The sequence below is a fragment of the Crocodylus siamensis genome, chromosome 3 (assembly GCF_052110815.1).
Source record: "Crocodylus siamensis isolate JL-2025a chromosome 3, ASM5211081v1, whole genome shotgun sequence".
Taxonomy (NCBI): Eukaryota; Metazoa; Chordata; order Crocodylia; family Crocodylidae; genus Crocodylus; species Crocodylus siamensis.
Window position 1 is genome coordinate 216664107 of NC_143397.1, and position 21465 is coordinate 216685571.

General features: G+C 43.9%; 1 protein-coding gene across 2 annotated transcripts in view; it reads right to left on the reverse strand.

Moving 5' to 3' along the window:
* TRIQK (triple QxxK/R motif containing) overlaps nt 1–21465 on the reverse strand; it is a 96891-nt gene that overhangs the window by 10686 nt on the left and 64740 nt on the right. For both annotated transcript variants that reach the window (XM_090040327.1, XM_090040326.1), the window contains one exon: nt 13438–13523. In XM_090040327.1, coding sequence (XP_089896453.1) covers nt 13438–13523 — 86 coding nt within the window. The remainder of the gene's footprint in view (nt 1–13437; nt 13524–21465) is intronic.

Here is a 21465-nt window from a genome sequence, read left to right on the forward strand (position 1 = left end):
TCCTGTTTGAACTCATCTTCCTTGAATATTTGTCACCAGAATTGCCCAGAACATCCCAGATAAGGGTTGATGAGTATACTTTGCAGAATGGCATTAATACTTCCCTACCTTTACTCAAAATTATTCACTTTTCCTTTTTCACAGTAGTAGCTCACAGTCATTTTAGGGTCAATTAATATCCCCAGATCTTTCCCTTCCTTTGTTGTTGCCAAACGATAAGCCCCCAGCTTATGTTAGAAATTCTTGTTCTTAGTTCCCACTTGCATGAACTTGTACTTCATACCATTACATTTCAACCCCCTTCCATTATGCCAGTCTTAATGTCTTCCTGTCTGGTATTTTGAACCTTCACTGTAATAAAAATGTCTGCCCACTCTGCATCACGAACAAATGTCACTACTATTAACTAATGTTAATATTGAAGAACTGCAGATGTTTTTCTAATATGTAAAAAATATGAAAGGGATGTCCCAGGAAACAAGAGACCAGCTAGATTGATGCTGATCCAGGTAAACAGTTAATTTAATTTAGGACTCTATCAACAAAGAATAAAAGGCTAAAAATAATAGAAAAAACATTTAAAGCTGTGTCTATGTCCAAATCTCCAAATCTTTTCAAATCTCTCCAAATCGATTTGGAGGGTTCCAATTTGATTCAGAGAGATTAATGGGTCTCCTGATTCAATTCAAATTAGGAGATTTGGCCCCTGAATAGGGCCGAATCTCCACCGAATCAAAACAGAGACCGAAGCTTCACACAGCTATCATGGTTTCCAGTTATCATGGTTTCTCAGAAGGTAGGTCTCATCAAACAAATCTGTTATCATTGCTGACAGGATTACTGATCTGGTAGATAAAGGCAACTGTGCTGATATTGAACACTTCAAGGCATTTGACTTAGTAGCACATGACATTTTAATTAAAAAGTTTGCATTATTCAAAATTAACAGGGCCTATGTCAGATGGGTTAAAAACAGACTCACTGACAGTTCTCAAAATGTAGTAGTTAACAGGGAAATATCAAACAGAGATGCAGTTTCTAGTGGAGATGATAGGGGCTGATTCTTAGGCCAACAGTATTTAATATTTTTTACCGGTGATCAAGATGATACAATATTTTTACTGGTAAAGTTTGCAGACTTAAAGATCAGAAGAATAGCAAAAGGTGAGGTAAGGTTTCAAAGGCATCTGTATAGCTTTATTAAAAGGCCATCATTCAATAGGATGAACTTTATTGTATCTAAATGCTAGGTAATACTTTTAGGAAAAATAAATGTAGATAATACTTACAGAATGGGAAACCTGAAAAGCAGAGACACAGAAAAGGAACTTACCTCCATGCGTTCCAGGGAAGTATAAAAAGACATGAGTCAAGTCAGGAAGCAGTCTTGCTTCTCTACACAGCATTGCTTAGAACATGACTAGAATACTTTGCTCAGCTCTCGTGTCCATACTTCATGAATGAATTCAAAAGAAAAGCCTAAAAAATGCCACCAGAATTGGAAAACAATCCTTGATCATTGCATATATGTCCCAAGTACACTATGAAGAGATTTTGTAGTGGGAGAAAGAGGTAAGGACTTTTCAGCCTTGCTGTCAAGGGTATAACAATTTCCAATGGATGGAAGGTGAACTTACTCTTGAAACAAGATGCAAGTTCCTAGCTCCAAGGGTGATTAAACACTGCAGGTTGGGTTTGCAGATAGACTTGTCATCTATGGAAGCTTTAAGGCAATGTATTTCTAACTGATGTGCTTTGATCTGGTTTTTGGGAGAATACTTTGCCTTTGGCTGGTATACATGTACATGTGGTTTGGAGGAGCTGTAATTATGTGTAGTGGTAGTTCTTTTGGGTCTTCATATCTTTGGATGAGAGTTCTCCTTCCCTCCCCCTTTTTCATGGACCCTGTGCATTTCACACAGTATACTCATAATGCTTTCACTCAGAATATGACAATGATTGTATTTAGACAACATGTTTCAGAAAACTGTAATGGTCAGAAAAAAATCCCTTCGCTAGCATATGACATGGTTTCTGGATTTTATTGTGTTGGTTCATTTGTTTCTTTTTTATCTTCCTTTGAAGCACTGCAGATTGGCCAAAGCTGGACATGGGAGACTGACCAAGTTGGAGTAGCACTAGGACCACTGAGTCATCCTTGCAGTCTTGTTTAAAAATACTCCATCTAGCACCACTCTCAGGCCTTGCAAATGATTCAGGCATAAAAGCCAGGCATTTTGGTCCATGACTTTCTATCTGAGATTTCCTGCTTGTCCCCTTCTCAGTAAGGGATTTGGGGGAGTCCAACCCCATACTCAGGATCAAGGTCTAAATTCAGCACCTGGGACAAGAAACAAGGGTCAAGAGTGAAGAAAGGAATCAAGACACAGGCTGAGATATAGGCATCAAGGGCAAAAGTCATAACCCAAGCTAAAGGGCAGGAACAAGGAACTAAGGGTGGAAACAGATGTTGTCTGACATCTCATTTGTGCTGCCATGAATTGTTTTATTACAGTGGTAATGCTCAGCAAATAGATGGTGGTACCCTTTGTTGCACCACATGAGAGGGAAATCAGTGGTACAACAAAGGGTGGTAATAGGTTGCCGCTTTATTGTGGCAGACATCTATTGCCACTGTGGTAGAAAAGTGCACTGTCCCGCCACCTCTAGCAGGGGCTCTGGTGGCTTGAGGAGTCTGCGCTCTGCATCTGGCTGGGCAGAGAAAAACCCTGCTTTCCCTGCTTAGTCAGACCTGTCCCTGGTAATCACCAGGGATCCGGGTTTTCTGTTTCCCACGGAAAAACGGAGAAAACCATGGTTTTCCTGGTTTTATCAAAGAAAACACAGATTTTCTCTTTTAGCAGAGAAACCCATAGATTTCTCCCTTTTGTAAAGAGCTCTGCAGGCTGGTAAAGTTCCAGCCTGCAAGAGCTGTTTGCAAAAAGGGTAGGAAAGCCCCAGCCCTGCCTGGAGGGGCAGGGGAAGGCGGAGGAAGAGGGAGAAGAGCAGAGCCTGTGGCTTTTAGTCGGTCGCAAGGCTTAGGTTAGGCCCACTTTCCTTCTGCAGCCTGTGAACTGGTAAGTGGAGCTTGCAGGGGGCTGGAGGGTTGTGGGGTAGTCTCAGGTGGAAGCTGGCTGGGGGCCGAGGAAGTGGGGTAGCGTTGTGGAAAAACATAAAGTGCCTGCCTGGTGCCTCCATGTGCGGCTGCCCTTAAGGGCTCCTAGGGCTGCTTTCGTTTCATGTGCCCCTGGCTGGGCACTCTGGCTGCAAGCGGGGAGGTGTTGGGGAAATACCCAGCTGGGAAGTGCCCAGCTGGCTCCACGTCTCCCTGCTCACAGCCAGTGCGCCCAGTATGGGGCATGTGAAACCGAAGTGGCTTGGGCAGCCCTTAAGGGAAGCCGCACATGGAGGTGCTGGCTGGGAGGGGAGAGATGTGGAGCTGTCTGGGCACTCCATATTGTTCACTCTCAGGGGGCAGGGGGGACTCACACCCCCAGATCTGTGTGAGGGGCAGGTTACGGGCTCAAGCTGCCACCCTGCTTCCCTCCCATGGGTCCACTGTAGCCCTGCAGACATGACCCAGCTCAGCTGGGAACAGTGGGGCTGCACCAGGATCCCCTTGCACCCCTGCTGTCCTGGCATCACGCCTCCTGCACCTGCCACAAAGTGGCAGAGCCCTGTGCTGCTTTCCTCAGTGCAGCCCCATGTGCAGGAGGCGCATCACCAAGGCCGAGGTGAGCAGCCGCTATGAGATCCCTGCGCGGTTCCTCTGTCCCCAGCCACACTGAGTCGCAAGGAGGGGAGCAGGACAGCAGATTGCCATTAAAGGCTCCCCACAGCTTTGCCAGCAGCAGATTGCCACCCTGCTCCCTTCCCCATGAACCGGCACGGCTGGAGACAGGAGTCACATGGGGATCTCATAGCGTTTGCTCACTGCGCTGCCCTGGTGATGTGCCTCCTGCACATGGGGCTGCACTGAGGGAAGTGGCGCAGGGCTCCACCACTCAAATCAGTGGCAGGTGCAGGAGGCACACTGCCAGGACAGCAGCAGGGGCCAGGAGAGCCCTATGTGGCCCCGCTCCATGCCAGGTCGTGTCTGTGGGGCTACAGTGGTCCTGTGGGACAGAAGCAGGGTGGGAGCTCGAGCCCACAGTCTGCTCCCCACACACATCGGGGGGCATGGGTCCCCCTTGCCCCCAGGAATGTGCATGGCTGCCGGGAGCCAGCCTTGCCTGAGCCCAAGCTGGCAGCTGGCAACAGTGGAGGAGCCAGGTCTGTGTTCCTGCAGCAGCTACCTTTTGTTGGGGGCAGGGAGCTATTGACCTGGATCCCTGGCCCCATAGTCCTGGCAACTGGGGGTCCTCTCCAGCAGGGCAAGGGCACAGGGGCTGTGGGTGGGAGCAAAGGGGCACAAGCAGGGCTGGGGAGGCTGTGGGGGAAAGTGAGGGGCACCAGCAGAGGTGTGGGGGGCCTTTAATTTTAATCATGGATTTTGGGGGTTTTATCAGAGAATTCACAATTTTTTAGCATGGAAAACCAAGCTCCCTGGTGATCGCTGAGGACAGGTCTGGCTGAGTAGGGAAAGCAGGGAGATCACATCGTCCCATGTTTCATGCCATCAAGCATGGGACAAGAGGCAACACATGTTGCACCCAATGAAGTGGAACAGCTGTGCTGCGACATGTCATGGCACAGATGATCCCATTCATTTGGTATTTTTAGCCTACAGTCTCAAGACATTAGACTAACAACCTTGTTACACCTTATGCTATGAGCTGGACAAATGTTAATTGGCTTAGTGGAGCAATCACACTTTAAGGTAAAAAACCACCTCTGGTTACCTTTCACCTGTACAACTGTGACTTGTTACTAGAGGCTTGGTGAGCAGGGGCAGGATTAGGAGCTAGAGGGAGGACCAGTTTGCTGCTCTTGTAGGGCAAAGTGAGCACTGCAGTCCTGGAGCACTCAGTGACCATGGTGCCTCCCACTGCTGCCTGGACCTCTGCTTGAGCTCTGAGGGCCCCAATCCTTTTTTTCCCCTGAGTTCACCCACTGAGCCACCTGTGCCCAGGCTGCCAGTTTGCTGGGTGCCACCTGAGCTCTGAAAAGGTTCAGACCCCTTGGAGCTCCCAGGACTTAGACACATGCTTCAGTGGGGCCATGCTGACTCAGGGCAGAGCTCAGTGGCTGCAATGTGGCAGACTGAGGCTGGCTCCCACTGACCCTGCACTCTGCTGGGCTTTGCAGGGACCAGTTTCCAGCTCCCCCCACCTGGCTCATCCAGCACAGCTGAGGTTGGTAGGCACCAGAAGTCCTGGGCAGGGGTAGCAGGTGGGTGACTCTGGGCATGGAAACTGGGGCACAGCCCAGCTTGTCTGGACTGGGGCTGCACAGAGGAGGTGGGAGGCTGCACTGCTCACAGCCACCTCCCTAGCTCAGTGGGGGTGGAAAGACTCATCCCTGTACCACCCCCTCCCCCCAGCTGTTCCCAGACTGCTGGGCCTGAGCAGAGTGAGCTTGCTTCATGGCCATGGTGCTGGTTCTGCCTGGCAGGAGCAGAGCCAGTCCTGCCCCTGGCTCCTAGTCCTGGTCTGGTAACTTGCCAGATTTAGACTACATCATCTTGGGATGCTGGAGGACTTCAACTTGGGCAGAATAGCTGTGGAGTGGCCACACCTTAACAGAACAGGAGCAAAATTAGGTGGACCAGAGATAATCCTGCCCTGAAGTAGCATAAGTTTAGGCCAAATAATGAGTGCTTTTACAGTTAAAAGGTGTTAATGTGCAGCTGATCCAGAAGAGCTCCAGAAGCCACCTAAAATTACCATATAACAAAGCCCTAAGGTCCAAGCCTTGAAGTTGCAACTGTACACTTCAGTCCTGACCAGGCAGAGGACAACTGCAGGTTCTGTGCTAAATACCTGAGCTACTGCTCCCACATCCAATGATTACCACATCCCAGCAGAGACAGCTTATTTATCTGGTGAATGCTCATAGGACTCAACTGTGGAGAACTCTGGCCCAGACTAACTGCTACTATAACCCATTCATGCTGACACTCTTTGCTGCTGTCATTTGCCATTTTCCTTCCTTCACAGGTTCCATACCGTTTTTGCCACTGCCACCAGCGTTACATGAACGTGCTGGTCCAGTAGTACAGTGAGACGAAATTCCAGAAACAAAGTCAATGGCAAGTCCTTACCTAATGTCTTTCTTATTGAAACAGTTCATTAGTAGATCCCTTTTCTTACTGAAACAGTTCATTAGTAGATCCCTTTCTGCTGCTAACACATAGAGATTCCTCCTCTTACCGAAGGAAGAAATACACAACCTTTAACTTCCTCTCAGAAGTATTTCATAAGGCAAAGGTCCTTCCTTTTCAGGTGGTCCTTTAGGGGCTTTCTACATGTTGCACACATTAACCTGGCTAACACAATGTGACTCTCTTACAATGTTTGATTTTAGAAGAAATTAAAAGACCAAGTATTGCACAATGAAAACAGCGTGGTCACCCTAGTTGAACTAACTTTTGATATTTATTAGTCCTTGGTTGTTTCTCTGACATTATCAACGTGGATAAAATCACTCATTGGGGAAATTAAAAGTACTAAATGGCAATGACTGAAAGAAACTTTGTTACTTTAAATCTTATATTAAAATGACAAAGCAATCAAACTTTGACAAGATAAGCTAATTAGTATGCCAACAATGAAATGTAAGGCACCTCCAGGGAATGTTCTGAAAAATTTTGTGTAATTTACAGGGGCTTTATGCTTTATTTTTACCAAGCAAATACTGAAAGCTTTCTGCATGAAATACACCTGTGGTGGAACTCCATTAACTTCATGGACAGCTTTGCTGTTACATTGTCCTCTCTACTTCCTTCTTCCCATGTTGTGCTCCATTTCTTTCTTTATTTGCTCTTTTCTCTTCTCATATGTGTAGACTGTAAAGTCCTTAGGGCAGGGACTTTTTTTGTTATATAACTGAAAAGTGTTTAGAGCAGGTCCTCTACATCTATGGCAATACAACTTACTATGCTAATTAAATGAGGGTTAAACCACAGATAGATTTGTCCCTGCAGCAGGGGCTGGTATACAGGGGCTGGTACACAAACTGGGGGCACTGGCAGGAAATGCACTCGGCAGGGTCTGGGTGAGTCATGCTTCCCCAGAGAAACAGAGAAGAGCTCTGAGGGGAAAAGTGCCTGGTGGGTTCCAAGAAAGCCACATTTCCCCAGCATGCTGGAGAAGAGCTCTGTGAGGGAAAGTGCCCAGCAGGGTCTGGGTGTGCTGAGCTTCCCCGGCATGCCAGTGAAGAGACCCTTCAGGACACTGGAGCAGCATGCTGGCTCCAGGGCTGGGGGAACATGTGCCCCCCAGGAGCTGGCGCTGACTGGCCCAGGAGAAAGCCCAGGCTTTTTAAAGGGTGATGCTGAGAGAAGCATGGCATCTGGCACCTGGCATCTTCAGGAGCAAAGGTGGTGCAGCAGGACTGGGAGGAAGACCTGAAGCATCACAGACGCAGCCAGCCAAGTCCTTATGGGATGCCAGGATCCAGCAACCATGAGTGACTGACCCACCTGATGCGTCCAGTGAGATAATTGGTGCCAGACAGCAGGGTAGTGGTGGGTGGCCCCACAAGCTGGAGTGCAGAGGATACACAGAGGGAGTTCCCCAGGAGAGGGACAACCAAGCCCAGTGGAGAAGAGGGCAAAAGCAGACCACCAGGGTTAGGTTCAAGGAACCCCTGAATTAACCCAGACAAAGGAGGGATTTGTCTGAAGGACTGAGTAAATAGTCCCCAGGTTCAAACCAGCTGAAGGGAGCTGAGCTGAACCTTCGAATCTGGAGGCTCAGGGTTTTCTTTATAGCCTTCTGGAGTACTTACCATAAGCAAGGTGGGTGAGAGCTCGTTTTTTTGTTTTTATTTAGTACTCCTGAGTGAGGGCTAGACCACAGGGGGAAGGAAGATCCCCTGTGCATTTGAGTTACAGCTTATTGGTCCTAATCTATACACCTGGACCCTATAAACCGTTTAGTTAAGAATCCTGGGGACCAGCGGATAGAGATTTCACCATGCAAGACCTATCAATCCAGGGAGAAACACCAAACGCAGACCCTCACGAGAGAAAAGTCAGAGGCTGTAACAAGGGGAGGGGAAGAAAGGGGAGAAGAAAGACAAGCACAGATTAGAACAGAATATCTGAACTTGAAGGAAGAGACCTATCTCAAGGACAGGGACAGCAAGCAATTGTGGGACAAGTAACCAAATTGAGTCAGGGAGGAATAGAGATTCAGTGATTCCACATACTGTCAACAGAACTTTACGACTCATCACCTGAGAGGAAAGGGGAAGGGTGTAGCAGTGGTGGAGCCCTGTGGAAGACCGGTTTCTTGTCAGGCGGATCAACTCACATGATACCATCTATCTTCCCAAAGATTATCATAACAAAAAGGTGCAGCAGACAAAAGGGATGGAAGATGAGGCAGAGGTACTGGTGATCATAACTGGACACAGGGATGCAAGGGGACACACCCACCCACAGTCCCTATCGTATTTCTGTTATTTTGCAGTATCAAGTAAATAAAATACAGTAAAATACATGTAAGAATGGCAATAATCCTGCATATGTCCAGGACTATCTACCATGTTGTCTGCTGACTGTCTGCTATATTGGCAATTACCTTGTAATTTAGTATATTAGTTATTTTTAATACAAACTATGGGACTGATCCCACCCTCACTGAAGTCAATGGCAAGCCAGGCCCATATTTTCAACAAATAGAACCCTATTATTAAGACAGACAAACTGTTACTGATAACAATTCGCTAATAAAAACACTTTATTAATGCAGAGGTAAGGTTGCCTGGTGATGCCTCAAGGCCTTCTAGCATGCAGGCCGCAATTTTACAGAGTTCAGTTGACAAACATCATCTGGGATGGTTTAGACATGAATAATCCTGCCTTGAGCAGGGGTTTGGAATAGATGACCTCCTGAAATCTCTTCCAAATTCTTGTTCCATGATTTCTATTCTCAGGCCTCCTGAAAATAAGATAATGAAGAGCGCAGATATCATGAATCCTAGAAGTGCACAGTTATAGTACATGCCTACCCAGAAGGTAACCTTAACTCTGGCCTCTGAAGCTGGCAATAGATAGGTTCAGTAGGGGCACTTCCACAATAAGCACCAGTGGGCATGTCCACACTAGGCATTTACTGAGGAGCTGAATAATTAGCTCTGCAGTAAAGTCTCATCATTTACAGGTGCAACCCTATTAGGCCACAATAAACTAGTAAATGCCGCCGCAGGATACTACTTGTCAACACAAGTGCTATGCTATGGTGGCATTATTTAGTGCACCAAAACACATGCAGACACTGGCAGGGCTGGCTCTGCCATGAGGGTGGTTCAATGTGAGAGCTGCCTGCAAGCTAGCCCTGCACTTGAGCACTTTCATGCTCCAGCTACCCTCTCCACATCATGTTGAGCCGGGTTGTAAAAGCCACAAACTGCTAGGCTGACCCCCAGAGCCACCCTGCCAGCTAGGGTTGCTCTGACCCAGCTCAACGTGCTGCAGTCCAGGTGCTTGTGTAAACGTAGTGCCTGGGAGCAAGAAACTCTGGAGCAGACTGTGCCGGAGTATATTCAGTTGCATTAACTGCATGTGTAGATGCACCCAGTGGGTACAGATAATTAATTTACTGTGGCGCATGTGTAGACAGTGACGCTTCACTGCAGAGCTACTTGGTCAGCTCCGCAGTCAAGTGCACATGTAGATGCACTCAAAGAGTTCAATAACCATATACATCCCAAGTTATGCAGAAAAGATGGAAGTATCTGAAAGATGTGTTAAGAATGAAGCAAGAATATCTGCCACAGCTAGTATATGTGAGCCTGACTACAGGAATACTTTTCTAAATAGTATTAAGAGATGGAAAACTTACGAGATTTAACAGCATGAAGGATGTGCACAGGGGACCCCAGGAGAGACAGGGATATAGAAGCCTTCCTTGTACCCAAGCAGTATTTGATAGCAAAGGAGGGGTTCAAATTCAGATACAAGCATATGCTGCAGCTGCATTCACTACACTAGGCATAGCTGAAATAAATGGATGAAGGATTAGCTGGAGCACCTTGGAGGAGCTGTCACTGTGAGATGAGAGGTACAATAGTACCTTAAGACCTCAGCTATGCCTCATTTCATTGCTGAGTTCTGTAAACTTGTCAGTAGCAGTGTACAGGAGTCTTATTTTATGGCAATGTCAACCATCTCATGAAAGTACTATAACATTTAGTAAGCTAGGGGCAGTTTGATCGAGTGGACTCAGTCTGAGTACAGGCTAGACACAGGTTGTTCCCATTTGCTGTGCAGAACATAAATGCATTTGCTTTAGCAAAGAGGGAATGTTGCACTTCAGGCAAGGACCAGTGTGATTCTGTTCAATCTTGACCCCTTCTCTCATCCCAGTTCAGGAGCCACAGTTAAGAAAAACTGTGGCAAATGGGACATTTGTAGGAGAATGATAAGTTAAAGAGCACAGATGGTGCCACATCCCTTCCTCCACAAGTATATCACTGAAGAGGGAAATGTCCAACTTTCCTACCCACTCAGTTCTTGTTATCAGCATTTCTGAGCAGCCAGTGAACAGGGTGAGAGATTACAATCAGCGCATGGAGGTTCAGAGCATAGTTTAAGACCAAGGCATATACAAAAAGCCAGAACTACTACACGATTTGGTAAAGCTTTGATTTTAGACAGGAGGGGATGGGAAGGCAGGTGGCAACAAGACATATCTTGAGAATACTGTGCTCATATTTTTGTAAATCCCAGAAGGGAGCAATGTATACTACATTATATGTTTTCCATAGATATCAACATTTCACAACTACTGCTCTTTGGAATATCTGTATCTTTATTTTTCCTGTGTCCTTTTCAGGTAAGAATGAGGAAATAAACAGAAAAAAGAAGGTAAAAATACATTTACTTTTAAAAGAAATGTAATAAAACAAAGATAAAAATCTCCCAAATGGGATGTATAATAAAATGTCCAAATAGAGCACCACTTTTAAAAAGTCGTATCATTGAAGTAAAAAAAATTGAGTAAAATTTATCAAGAAGGAAAAACATAGAACTCAAAAGGTTAATAGCTGATCTTTTAAACAAAAAAGGCAATCTACTTTTTCTCATTAAAAACTGACACACAGCACTAACTGAGGAGATTATGTTGTGAAAACATACTGCATCGCACGGTAATGCTTGATCGAGATCAGCAATCAGGAGCAAAAAGAAAGCACTGTTTCGTGATTATAATAGCAAATTCTGGAAGACAACCAAATACATCATCTGGCAGCTCAACAGCTGTTACAGCTTGGTAGTAATACCTTGGCATTTGCTATAAGCTATAACTTGAAAAATTGATTTCTCATCTGCCAGAAACAAGAAAATGTTCTCTTTTTAACATTTCTGAAATTTCTTTCACAAGTAGAACTAGGTTTTTGAGCCATTTTTATTGTGCATCTTTCTCAGTCTAGCTGCCAAGTTAATTTTATATTAATTTATTTTGATTCAAAAATAAATTTGGAGAAATAATACTGGACATAATTTAAATAAACAGTATATGGTTAGCCAAATTCCATCATAATAGTATGCTGGGTAGTTAATAGTATAGTACATTGTATTTGCGCTTTGCATTAATATTTACTGTCCTGACTATTCAATCAAATTAAACTTTACACATACTTCAAAGTAGGAAGTTTTCAAAATTATTTGAAGTCTAATGGCTTAACTTTCCTTGATGGTTTGTTGGTACTAGAGTCAGTCATTTCCCATGCTGGAGACACAGTAGAACAGGAAATTATTTTGGGTGGAGGGCCTCTTATCAAGTTTTGACAAGCTGTTGAGGGCCATATTGGTAGCCCCTACCCTTATCACATACCTTGTCCCTGGTCATCATCTTGTGACCAGAAGTCCCACCTGCTAATCCCCAACCTTTGCCACTAGAAGTCCCTCCCCTTACCCCTGGAAATACTCCTTTCAGCAAGGGGTTTTGCCATCTCAGAACCAGAAAAATACCAAATTATATTCTAAAAATTGAATATCTACAACATTCATTAATTTGATTTCAAAAAATATTTTTGTCCTGATTTACATGTGTTTGTGTAGTGTACATAGAGGTGATTGCACAATAACTTAAAATGAAGTCTTACTCTTGTATATTGTGAGAGCGTGGGGGACATGGGTATAGGTTTGTGAGGAGCTGTTAATGTGTGGGTATGTGGGATGTGGGGGTGTGAGTGTAGGGTGAGGGAGCATGTGCATGTGGATATGTGGGGTATGGGTTTTGCAGGGGGCTGTGTGGGGGGGGAGGGTGGTTGAGGTGTGAGGGGGTGTAGGTGTGGGGGTCTGCATGTATGGCAGTGAGAGGGGGATGTGGGTGCATGTGTATGGTGGGGTGTGTGTGTGGGACTTGCCCTATGAACACACACACACACACACACACACACACACTGCCTCTCTCCCTCCCTCACTGCACACACACAGACACATGCACACACTCTCTCCCTCCCTCATAGCGCGTGTGCGCACACACACACACACACCCTCCCGCTCCTAGCTCTTGGGTACCAGCGTGGCCCCCATGCTCCTGCGGTCTGGTGATGCAGGGAGGAGCAATGTGGTACTGGAGTAGCCGGCTAGCGTTCAGGGAAGCAGTGAAACGCAGACTTCTGGTTGAGGGGGCAGGAGTGGGAGGGGACTGGGGTGGCAAAGGGCTGAGCTGGCCTTGCTGGTGAGTCCTGCTGGCTTCTCCTAGGTCCTACTGCCCTGGCTCCTGTCATCTTTGACAAGCAGCCAGGAACAGATAAATATACATTTTCTAAAATTTTAGAGGCCCTGCAGGCCGGACAGAATGAAATGATGAGTCAGACCTGGCCTATGACCTATATTTTGCCCACCCCTGCAGCAGAAGGAAGTAGCATGAATAGAAGGAACTCATGCACTGAAATTTACCAAGCCTAACAATCATGACTTTAAACAACTCCTGGACCCAGTGGCAGGAGCAAAGAAGCAGCTTATGGCCTTTTTTACAGTGTAAACATCTTCAAACTGTTTCTTTTGTCTATAAAATAACTATTTTAAAAAATCCTACTTCTAAATATACAGTATTTTAATAGCACCTTTAAATGCAAGCATGATGCCTAACAAGGGCATGGACTATTTACAGTCATTTACAGTTTCAGTTATTTTAGTTATAAGAGAGTTAAGTAAAAACAATCTTCATAAATATTTCAGTTTCTGGCATTCCGCTCCGGTTTGAAGTGTCGTATACAACCTCTCTTGCAAATCAATAATCATGCAGAACATCTAAGGGGAAAAGAAATTCAACTTCTACAGAAACTTGCAGCAAGCTTTCAAAAAAGACATCTATCTACCTTTATGCCCATTGCGGTTTTCTTGGCCTCTGCTTTTAATCTTGTTGCTCGTAACATTGGTTTGGTTTTCTTATAATCTTGTTTTCCTAGGGTACAAAAAAAGATACTGTAAATTATGCACTGAAGATACAATTCTATATCTATAGTTATTTTAATTCAGTGGCAGATGTACAATTTTGAAAAAGGGCTGTCCTACAAGAATGTGGATCAATAGCAGCAATAACAGAACTTTAAAACAAACAGCAACAAACAGTTAAGGAAGCAACCTAAATCTGTTACATGAGGGAAGTACCAAAATATAAATTATAGTAGCTTTCCGATGGAATGTTATTTACCAAGCTAAGTAGCTTGGTAAATACCAGTTCAGTAAACAACAGGTAGCAAGTCTGTAGATTAAAGCTGGGTGTAAACCAGTGATTCTCAACCAGGGTGCCATAGCATACTCACTGCCTTAAGAGCCTTTCAAAGGTGCCATGAGGTGCCATGCATTGTTAATGCTGTAAAGTGTCCAAACATGATTCACAAGATAAACCCAGAGATTTCAATTAGGAATCCACAGAATTAAAAACATTCTGACCTGTTGTGGTCTGAGTTCTTTGCAACAGAAGGATTATTCTGTTATTCTTCTGTAGTCAAAAAAGAGTACAAGCTGGCATTTTTTCAGGAGTGCCTCAAGTCTAATTAAGGTGTGCCTTGAGCCAAAAGAGGGTTGCCTCAAGTTTAAAAAGGTTGCGAACCACAGGTGTAAACTGTACACTTTAAAGACTTAAATGAAGTTTGACTTGAAAAAGCAAATCAATGGACACTTTTTGCTCACCAGCTCTAATACATGTGTACTATATATAACACATAGCAGTGTAGCATGGCAGGAATGCTTTAGGATTCTGAATTCGGAACATGATTCACAAATTGCAAAACCCAGACAGTTGTGCAGGGTAGTCCAAATAAGTGCTAATAAAACCATAATACTACTTCCTACCATCTATGTCACGTGTTGCAGAAAATATGAATCTAGGTATATTTTAGAAAGATTTGAAAAAAGGTATAGTGACTACTTCTGGCAACCACCAGCCTCTAAAGCCAAGTGCCTCAGCCACTAAGTTCCCCTGAAACAGGTTCACAGGAGGGCACAAAAATCTCGAAAAATGGTTTGCACAAAGGGTTGGCAACATGTGTTAGGTTATTCTAGCCCATGGCTTATAAAAGTTGCTGGCCCAACCTCAACAGCTACTGTCTACTTAAAAATGTCATATCAAATCAAATATACTCTAGGTCAGGAGTTGCTGCATTGCTCCTTGACACAGGCTCCCCTAGCACTGAAGGCTGTGCCATGCTGAACTGCCTCACTCTCTGGGGTGGGAAAGCATAAACCAAAGGAAGAAGGAGCCCAGATACCCCAGGTGCTTCTGTAACCAGAGCAATAGGGGGAGCGATGGCCGGGGGTGGGAGGGGGGGAAGCTACAATTTAACCCCTTGCAGGCTGCAAGCAGCTTTCAGGTCACCAATTGGACAGCCCTCCAAACCATCATTGAAGATGCTGAATAGTACAGGACCTGGGATAGACACCTGGGGAAATCCATTTGATACTTCCTCTCAATCTGACATTGAGCCAATGGTGACTACTTTTTGAGCATGATGCTCCAACCAATTATATATCCACCTTAGAGTATTTTCATGTATTCTGTATTCCCTTAGCTTATTAATAAGAATGTCATGAGAGATAGTCTTGCTAAAATCAAGGTATTTAAGGTATTGTCCCATTCACAGAGCCCTTGTCCTTCTCACAGAAATAAATCAGGTTAGTCAGGCATGATTTGATCTTGATGCATCTGTCAAGAGAAAATCCCACTTGGGTGCTTAGAAATAGATTTTTTGATGACCTGCTCCATGATCTTTCTGGAAGTCAGACCGACTGGTGTGTAATTCTCTGGATTCTTCTTCTCTTTCTTAAAAATGGGTATTATATTTGCCCTTTTCCAGTTATGCAGGACCTCACCTGACTTCCACATTCTTTCACAGGTTGTAATAACTAGCTCTGAAATTACTTCAGCCGATTTCTTGAGTACTCTACAATGTATCCCATTCAACCCTAATGATTTGAAAAGAGCTTCTACTTCTCAAATGAATGCTCTAACAAAGAATTAGTGCTCTAACCACTGGTTCATTGGATAAAAGATATATGCCAACGCTGCTGGTCAGTTAGGGATCAGGCATTGAGACTTACAAATGAAAGACTGACTAATGTTCAGCTTGAGTCAGGTACCTAAGCACTCTGATAGGTGGCAGAAGTTCAGACACATCTCTGTGCTTAGCATTTCATATTTCTCCCTGTACGTATCTCCAGCTTTGCAATTTGTCCTTTTAAGGTGCTTATCCTTCCCTGTTCTGTTTTGAGTATGGACCCAGTTAAATTGGATCATGGTGGGTGTCTATGTATCTGGCTGTATGTAACAGGATGGTTGCACAGGCTCACTCACTTTGTTCTATGGGCTGCTGCCACTGCCTAGATCTCCATGAGCACAGCTGCCCAATCCAGCCCTGCCTGGTCTGCTACAGATCCTAAAGGATACAGTTAACCAGTTCTGTATTATCTCACTCAGGGCTACCACTCAGTGGCTGGCTCTAAATAAGTTGGGGATTGCCAACCAGATCCTCCCCCACAGGCTTGATCTCTGCTCCCCAATATGAAAACCCCAACAGATGTCCTTGGACTGTCCCTCCTTCCAGGTCTTGTGTGTCCTGTTGCCCAATCCCTTGCCCTTCTGATGCCTTTCAGCACCCCCCCTGCACCATTTGGGAAGCTGAGTGTGCAGCCCAGAACCTTGTCCCTGCCAGCTAGGCAGCCCTTGGGGATATGTCTTCTGTTTGGACACTCCCAGGCATGTCTATGGGCTCTTGAGAGGACAGAATTTGACGGAGAGCAGAGGCTGTGGGAAGTAGGCATAGGGGCAGAGGCTGTGGGGGGGGCAGAGAGCAGGTGCAGGTGACTGAGACACAGGAGCTGCAGGGGGGTCAGTCTACAGCAGGCATGAGTGGTGGGGAGACAGGAATCAAGGGCGATGCTTGTTCCCCCACAGCTGCCTTCCCCCTCTACTGCATGGCCCCCTGCTGCTGCTTTTCCCACTGCAGTAGTAGGGGCAATTAATTTAAAATAACTCGCCAATAATTAGATTATATACATAGAAAATTATAACTCATTTATAAGTTTTCTATATACAGAATCCAATTACTGGAGGGTTATCTTAAATTCAAAAGTAATCTTGGATTTGGGTAAATACGGAATTTATACTATGTTTATATTAATTTTTGAAATACAGTGGTACTAAATTCTAAAAGTTACAGAAAAGTGCCTTGAATCTCAAAAGGTTGAGAACCAGTAGTCTAAAACCTTTAAAGTTAGTAGACTTTCCATTGACATCATGCTCTATGCACTGACATACATATGAGAGGGGGAGAGAAAAAAGAATCTATAAGGTAAATGCCTGATCAGGGAGAAATAATGATAAACGCTCATAGTATTTTTTACATTCCATTCTAGTACACACATGCATGCTGTTAATGCTCCTGTACTACAGTTCTGAACTCCAATGTTTAAAGCGAAAAATCTGGTCCATCACTGCATATTTGAACATTTTAATCCTGTCTCAAAAATTATGCCTACTAATTGTCTGCATCTAAAATTTTCAAACATTCACATGCAGAATTTTGTTTATAGTCAACATTCAAATTTTAAGGAATTTTAGGGCCCGCTTCAAACTTTGGGCTTTAAGGTGCTTGTGACAGAATTTTACCTGAGCAGAGTAAAATAACTGTATTAAAGAATCTAAGGAACAACCCAAAATATTATGTCAGCAACGAAATGGACTTCCTCCCTTTGAAATATTATAATAATATTGTTTGCTCTGCAATCGCTATGGATTGGTCAACATTTCCATTATAAATCGCAGGAGCTAAAAACTCATAAAAATTCACTCTGGAGTGAAATCTGGCATAAAAGTATCCCAGCTTGGAACAGCTTTTTTGTTGTTTGGAGCCAATTTTCAATAAAGTGATGCAGCTGTTTTAACTTACTTCTGAAAAAAACTACAGAAATCTACTCATTTGAGATTTTTTAAGCACTAAAAATATCTATCTCTTAAAAAAATAGAAAACTGGCAAGTTTCAGCTCTGATGATTCAAATTCCTTGTCTTCAGTGGTAAACAAGACAGGACAACCAACAGAATGACCTAAATTCAAAAAGACTGCTCTTCCAGTGATGCAATAGAATTAGGTAATGAACAGTATATAGTTTTGAAAGAGCAAAATGAATCAGAATCAACTCACACCCCGTTAGCTTCTGAACCCCTCTATCCCTGGACATTCTTCTCTAAGAGTAAATTGTGAGGGTGATCAATATTGATGTAAATATTTCATATAGAAGGTAGAATCCCTAAATAAAGTTCTAAGACTGACTCTATCCTTACTAGGAATATTTTTGTTACTCTTTCCACCAAATACAAATAGGCTGGTACTATTTATTTCAATAATGAGGTTATTGCTATGGCTGTATTGTAGTTACACAGACAATGCTTCCAGATTTATTTTAAAGTTGATATGAACACCTAAAAACACATATATAACAAATAGGCTATTTTAATAAAGATTCTGTAGCTGGTAATACTCCAGAGATGTGCGACTGTCATTAATTTACTATCTTCTTCCTAAGTGCAATAGCCAAAAAAACCCCAAACAAACCATGTTGAAGAAGTCTGTATGCACCAAGTGCAAAAGTTAAAAAAGGGAATCTGTTGAGTCCTTTGTACTGAAAACCAGATTCTGCAACTGTAGTAAAAGACTTTACATATTAGAACATTCGAAGGCCCTAGGAAAGACATCATTGCTAAACATCTAGAAAGAACTATGAAATGCAAAGTTCCTGACACACAAACGCTGAGTTACCATCTGTAGCACCAAACACAGATAACTTCTGTAAGTTCTTTTGGGCCTACACTTCCAATAGGTTGAATACATGTTTATACACTTCTAATTCCTTCCAATATCATTCTGCTCTTCCTGCAATTTCTTTCCACATATATAGCTGTCAGAGTTATCAACTGAAGCTGTTTTTAGTTCCCAGGAAGTGACCGTCAAACCCTATTAAGATAGACTGATTACACAAAGCCCCATCCATCTGTCTTATCCAATGTCTATTCAAGTCAGATACCAAATTTTCCCGAGGGAATATAAGCAGGCAGGGAAAAGCAGCAGGGAGGATGGAATTGGAATACTTCCAGACCAAATTTGACTTTCTGCAGGCATATCTACACGTGCATTTACACCACCTTAAATTAACTGCAGTAAATTACTGAGCAGTAAGCAGGAATAGGCCGGCGTCTACACATGCAAACGTTAAAAAGCATTAATGCTGTGTGAGGTCTGACTTGGGGCGAAAGTTAGTCCAAAGTCAGTCCACACATAGTGTTACTATGCAGTAAGCAGTATGGTGTCTATACATGCATTACTGAGCAGTAACTAATCAGGTGTAAATTTGATACCTGCATCATGCAGGTATCAAATTTATGCTCAAGTAGGAATAAGTCACCATATTAGTGTGCAGTACAGGTGTCCACATGTAGACATATGCCCATACTGCACAGTAATTTTGGTTACTGTGCAGTAAAAGCACATAAGCAGACATGCCCTGTATTGCTTAAACTAAACCCTCTCCTCCTTCCACCACTTTTCTATCATTACCATACTTCATCGCTTCTCCCATGCTCAAAACACTGGCTGCCAGCAAAACATGTGCTGGTTCGCATTCTAATTTGGTCGTGTCAGAGCAGGCTGCATTCTAATTAGAATGCTCCAATGTTGTCTCACTGTCACCTGTGTAAGTTTCCACATGTTTAAAAATAGCCACAGGGGCACTTTATCTAAACCCTGTTAAACAAAGTTCAGATAAAGTGTCCTACAGCCATTTTTAAACATGTAGATTTCATAGACATCAGGGCTGGAAGGGACCTCGGGAGATCATCGAGTCCAGCCCCCTGCCCAAAGGGCAGGAAGTCAGCTGGGGTCACAGAATCCCAGCAAGATAAATATCCAATTTACTCTTGAAGGTGTTCAATGTAGGTGCTTGAACCACCTCTGCTGGCAGACTGTTCCAGACCTTGGGGGCTCGGACAGTAAAGAAAGTCTTCCTTACGTCCAGCCTGAAATGGTCTTGCACAGGAGTTTGTGACTGTTCGACCTAGTCATCCCTTGGGGCGCTCTGGTGAACAGACGTTCCCCCAAATCCTGGTGGTCACCCCTGATAAACTTATAGGTGGCCATCAGATCACCCCTGAGCCTACGCTTTTCCAGGCTAAAGAGTCCCATGGCTCTCAGCCTGTCATCGTAAGATCTGTTTTCCTGACCTCTGATCATGCGCATGGCTCTTCTCTGGACTCTCTCAAGCTTCTCCACATCCTTTTTGAATTGTGGAGCCCAAAACTGGACGCAGTACTTCAGCTGCGGCCTCACCAAGGCCGAATACGAGGGGAGAATGACGTCCCGGGATTTGCTCGAGAAGCATCTATGGATGCAAGCCAGCGTTTTGGTCGCTTTATTAGCCGCAGCATCACATTGCAGGCTCATGTTCATCTTGTGGTCAATGATGACCCCCAAGTCTCTTTCTTCTGTAGTGCTATCCAATGTAGCACTGCTGAGCCTATAAGGATGCTGCAGGTTTTTCCTCCCAAGGTGGAGAACCTTGCATTTTTCGGTGTTAAACACCATCAGGTTCTCGTCTGCCCATTTGCTGAGCTTGTCCAGGTCAGCCTGGATCACCCGCCTATCTTCTGGCATGGATGCTTTGCCCCAAAGTTTGGTGTCATCGGCGAACTTGGCCAGTCCACTCCTGACTCCAATGTCCACATCGTTAATGAAGATGTTGAACAGTATGGGTCCAAGGATAGAGCCTTGAGGGACCCCACTGGTCACAGGGCACCACGATGAGTGACTGCCATCAATTACAACCCTCTGGGTCCGACCACGGAGCCAATTTCCCAGCCAGAGGATCATGGTGGAACCAAGGCCACAACTGAGAGAGTTAATGTACATGGCAGTGAGGCATTTTAATTAGAATGGCTCTCCTGGAACCACTATACCTAAAATGTCCCTACCCTGCAAATATGTGTATAGGCAGCCACTTTTACTTCTCTTTTCCTCCTTGCTTTTGCCTTTGTTAGACGTCACAATTATTTATTTACAACCTTTCCAAAATCCATTGTTTTCTTTCCATTTTTAAGACTAAGGCATTGGTCTGGGATGTTCTTTCTTGAAACATTAGTCATTTTCTTTCTTGATTACAGCAGTCTCTTTCTGCTGACATCTCACATCTTTCCAATCCACCTAAATGTTACTTACTAAGATTATCTATCTTTCCAAGTCCGTTCTTGCATTTCTTTTGTATTTCTAAAGCTCACCAGACCTTCACCCTAGCTTACATGTCTTTCTTCCTCTTCCCTTGCTGCCTTTGGCCTGTGCACAATCTTTTTTGTTTCAAGTCAGTGAAACAGCTACCAGCTTCTGATTTGCTCTCTGTGCACAAGTATAAATTTTGCTTTATGAATTTTTGTGTGTGGATCAAAAGGCTGCTTTCAGTATTTGCCAATTAGAAAATGAACATGAGAAAGGTGACATTCTTAAATTTCTGTCACAAAATATAGTTACATTGTGAAAAATCCCAAAGATTCTCCACCAAAACAAATGCTAGGCTTTCTAATAATATGTATCAAGAGATTGTCCCTTCCCTTGTTACTAATATTAAGATCCTATTGATTTTAGTGGAACTACTGAGATGTTTACTATTCATGAGAAAACATAAGGCCTCATGTGTCTTTTTATTAAATAAACTTAATAATAGATTAGACTGACTATTCTGATTATTTAATCCTAGGGTTTCATGCCATGACAATGACTGATATAAAACCTAAATATTAAGGATTAATTGAAGAAGTTCATTAAGTTTTGAAAGCCACTCTTCTTTTGCCACCCAAGATACTATC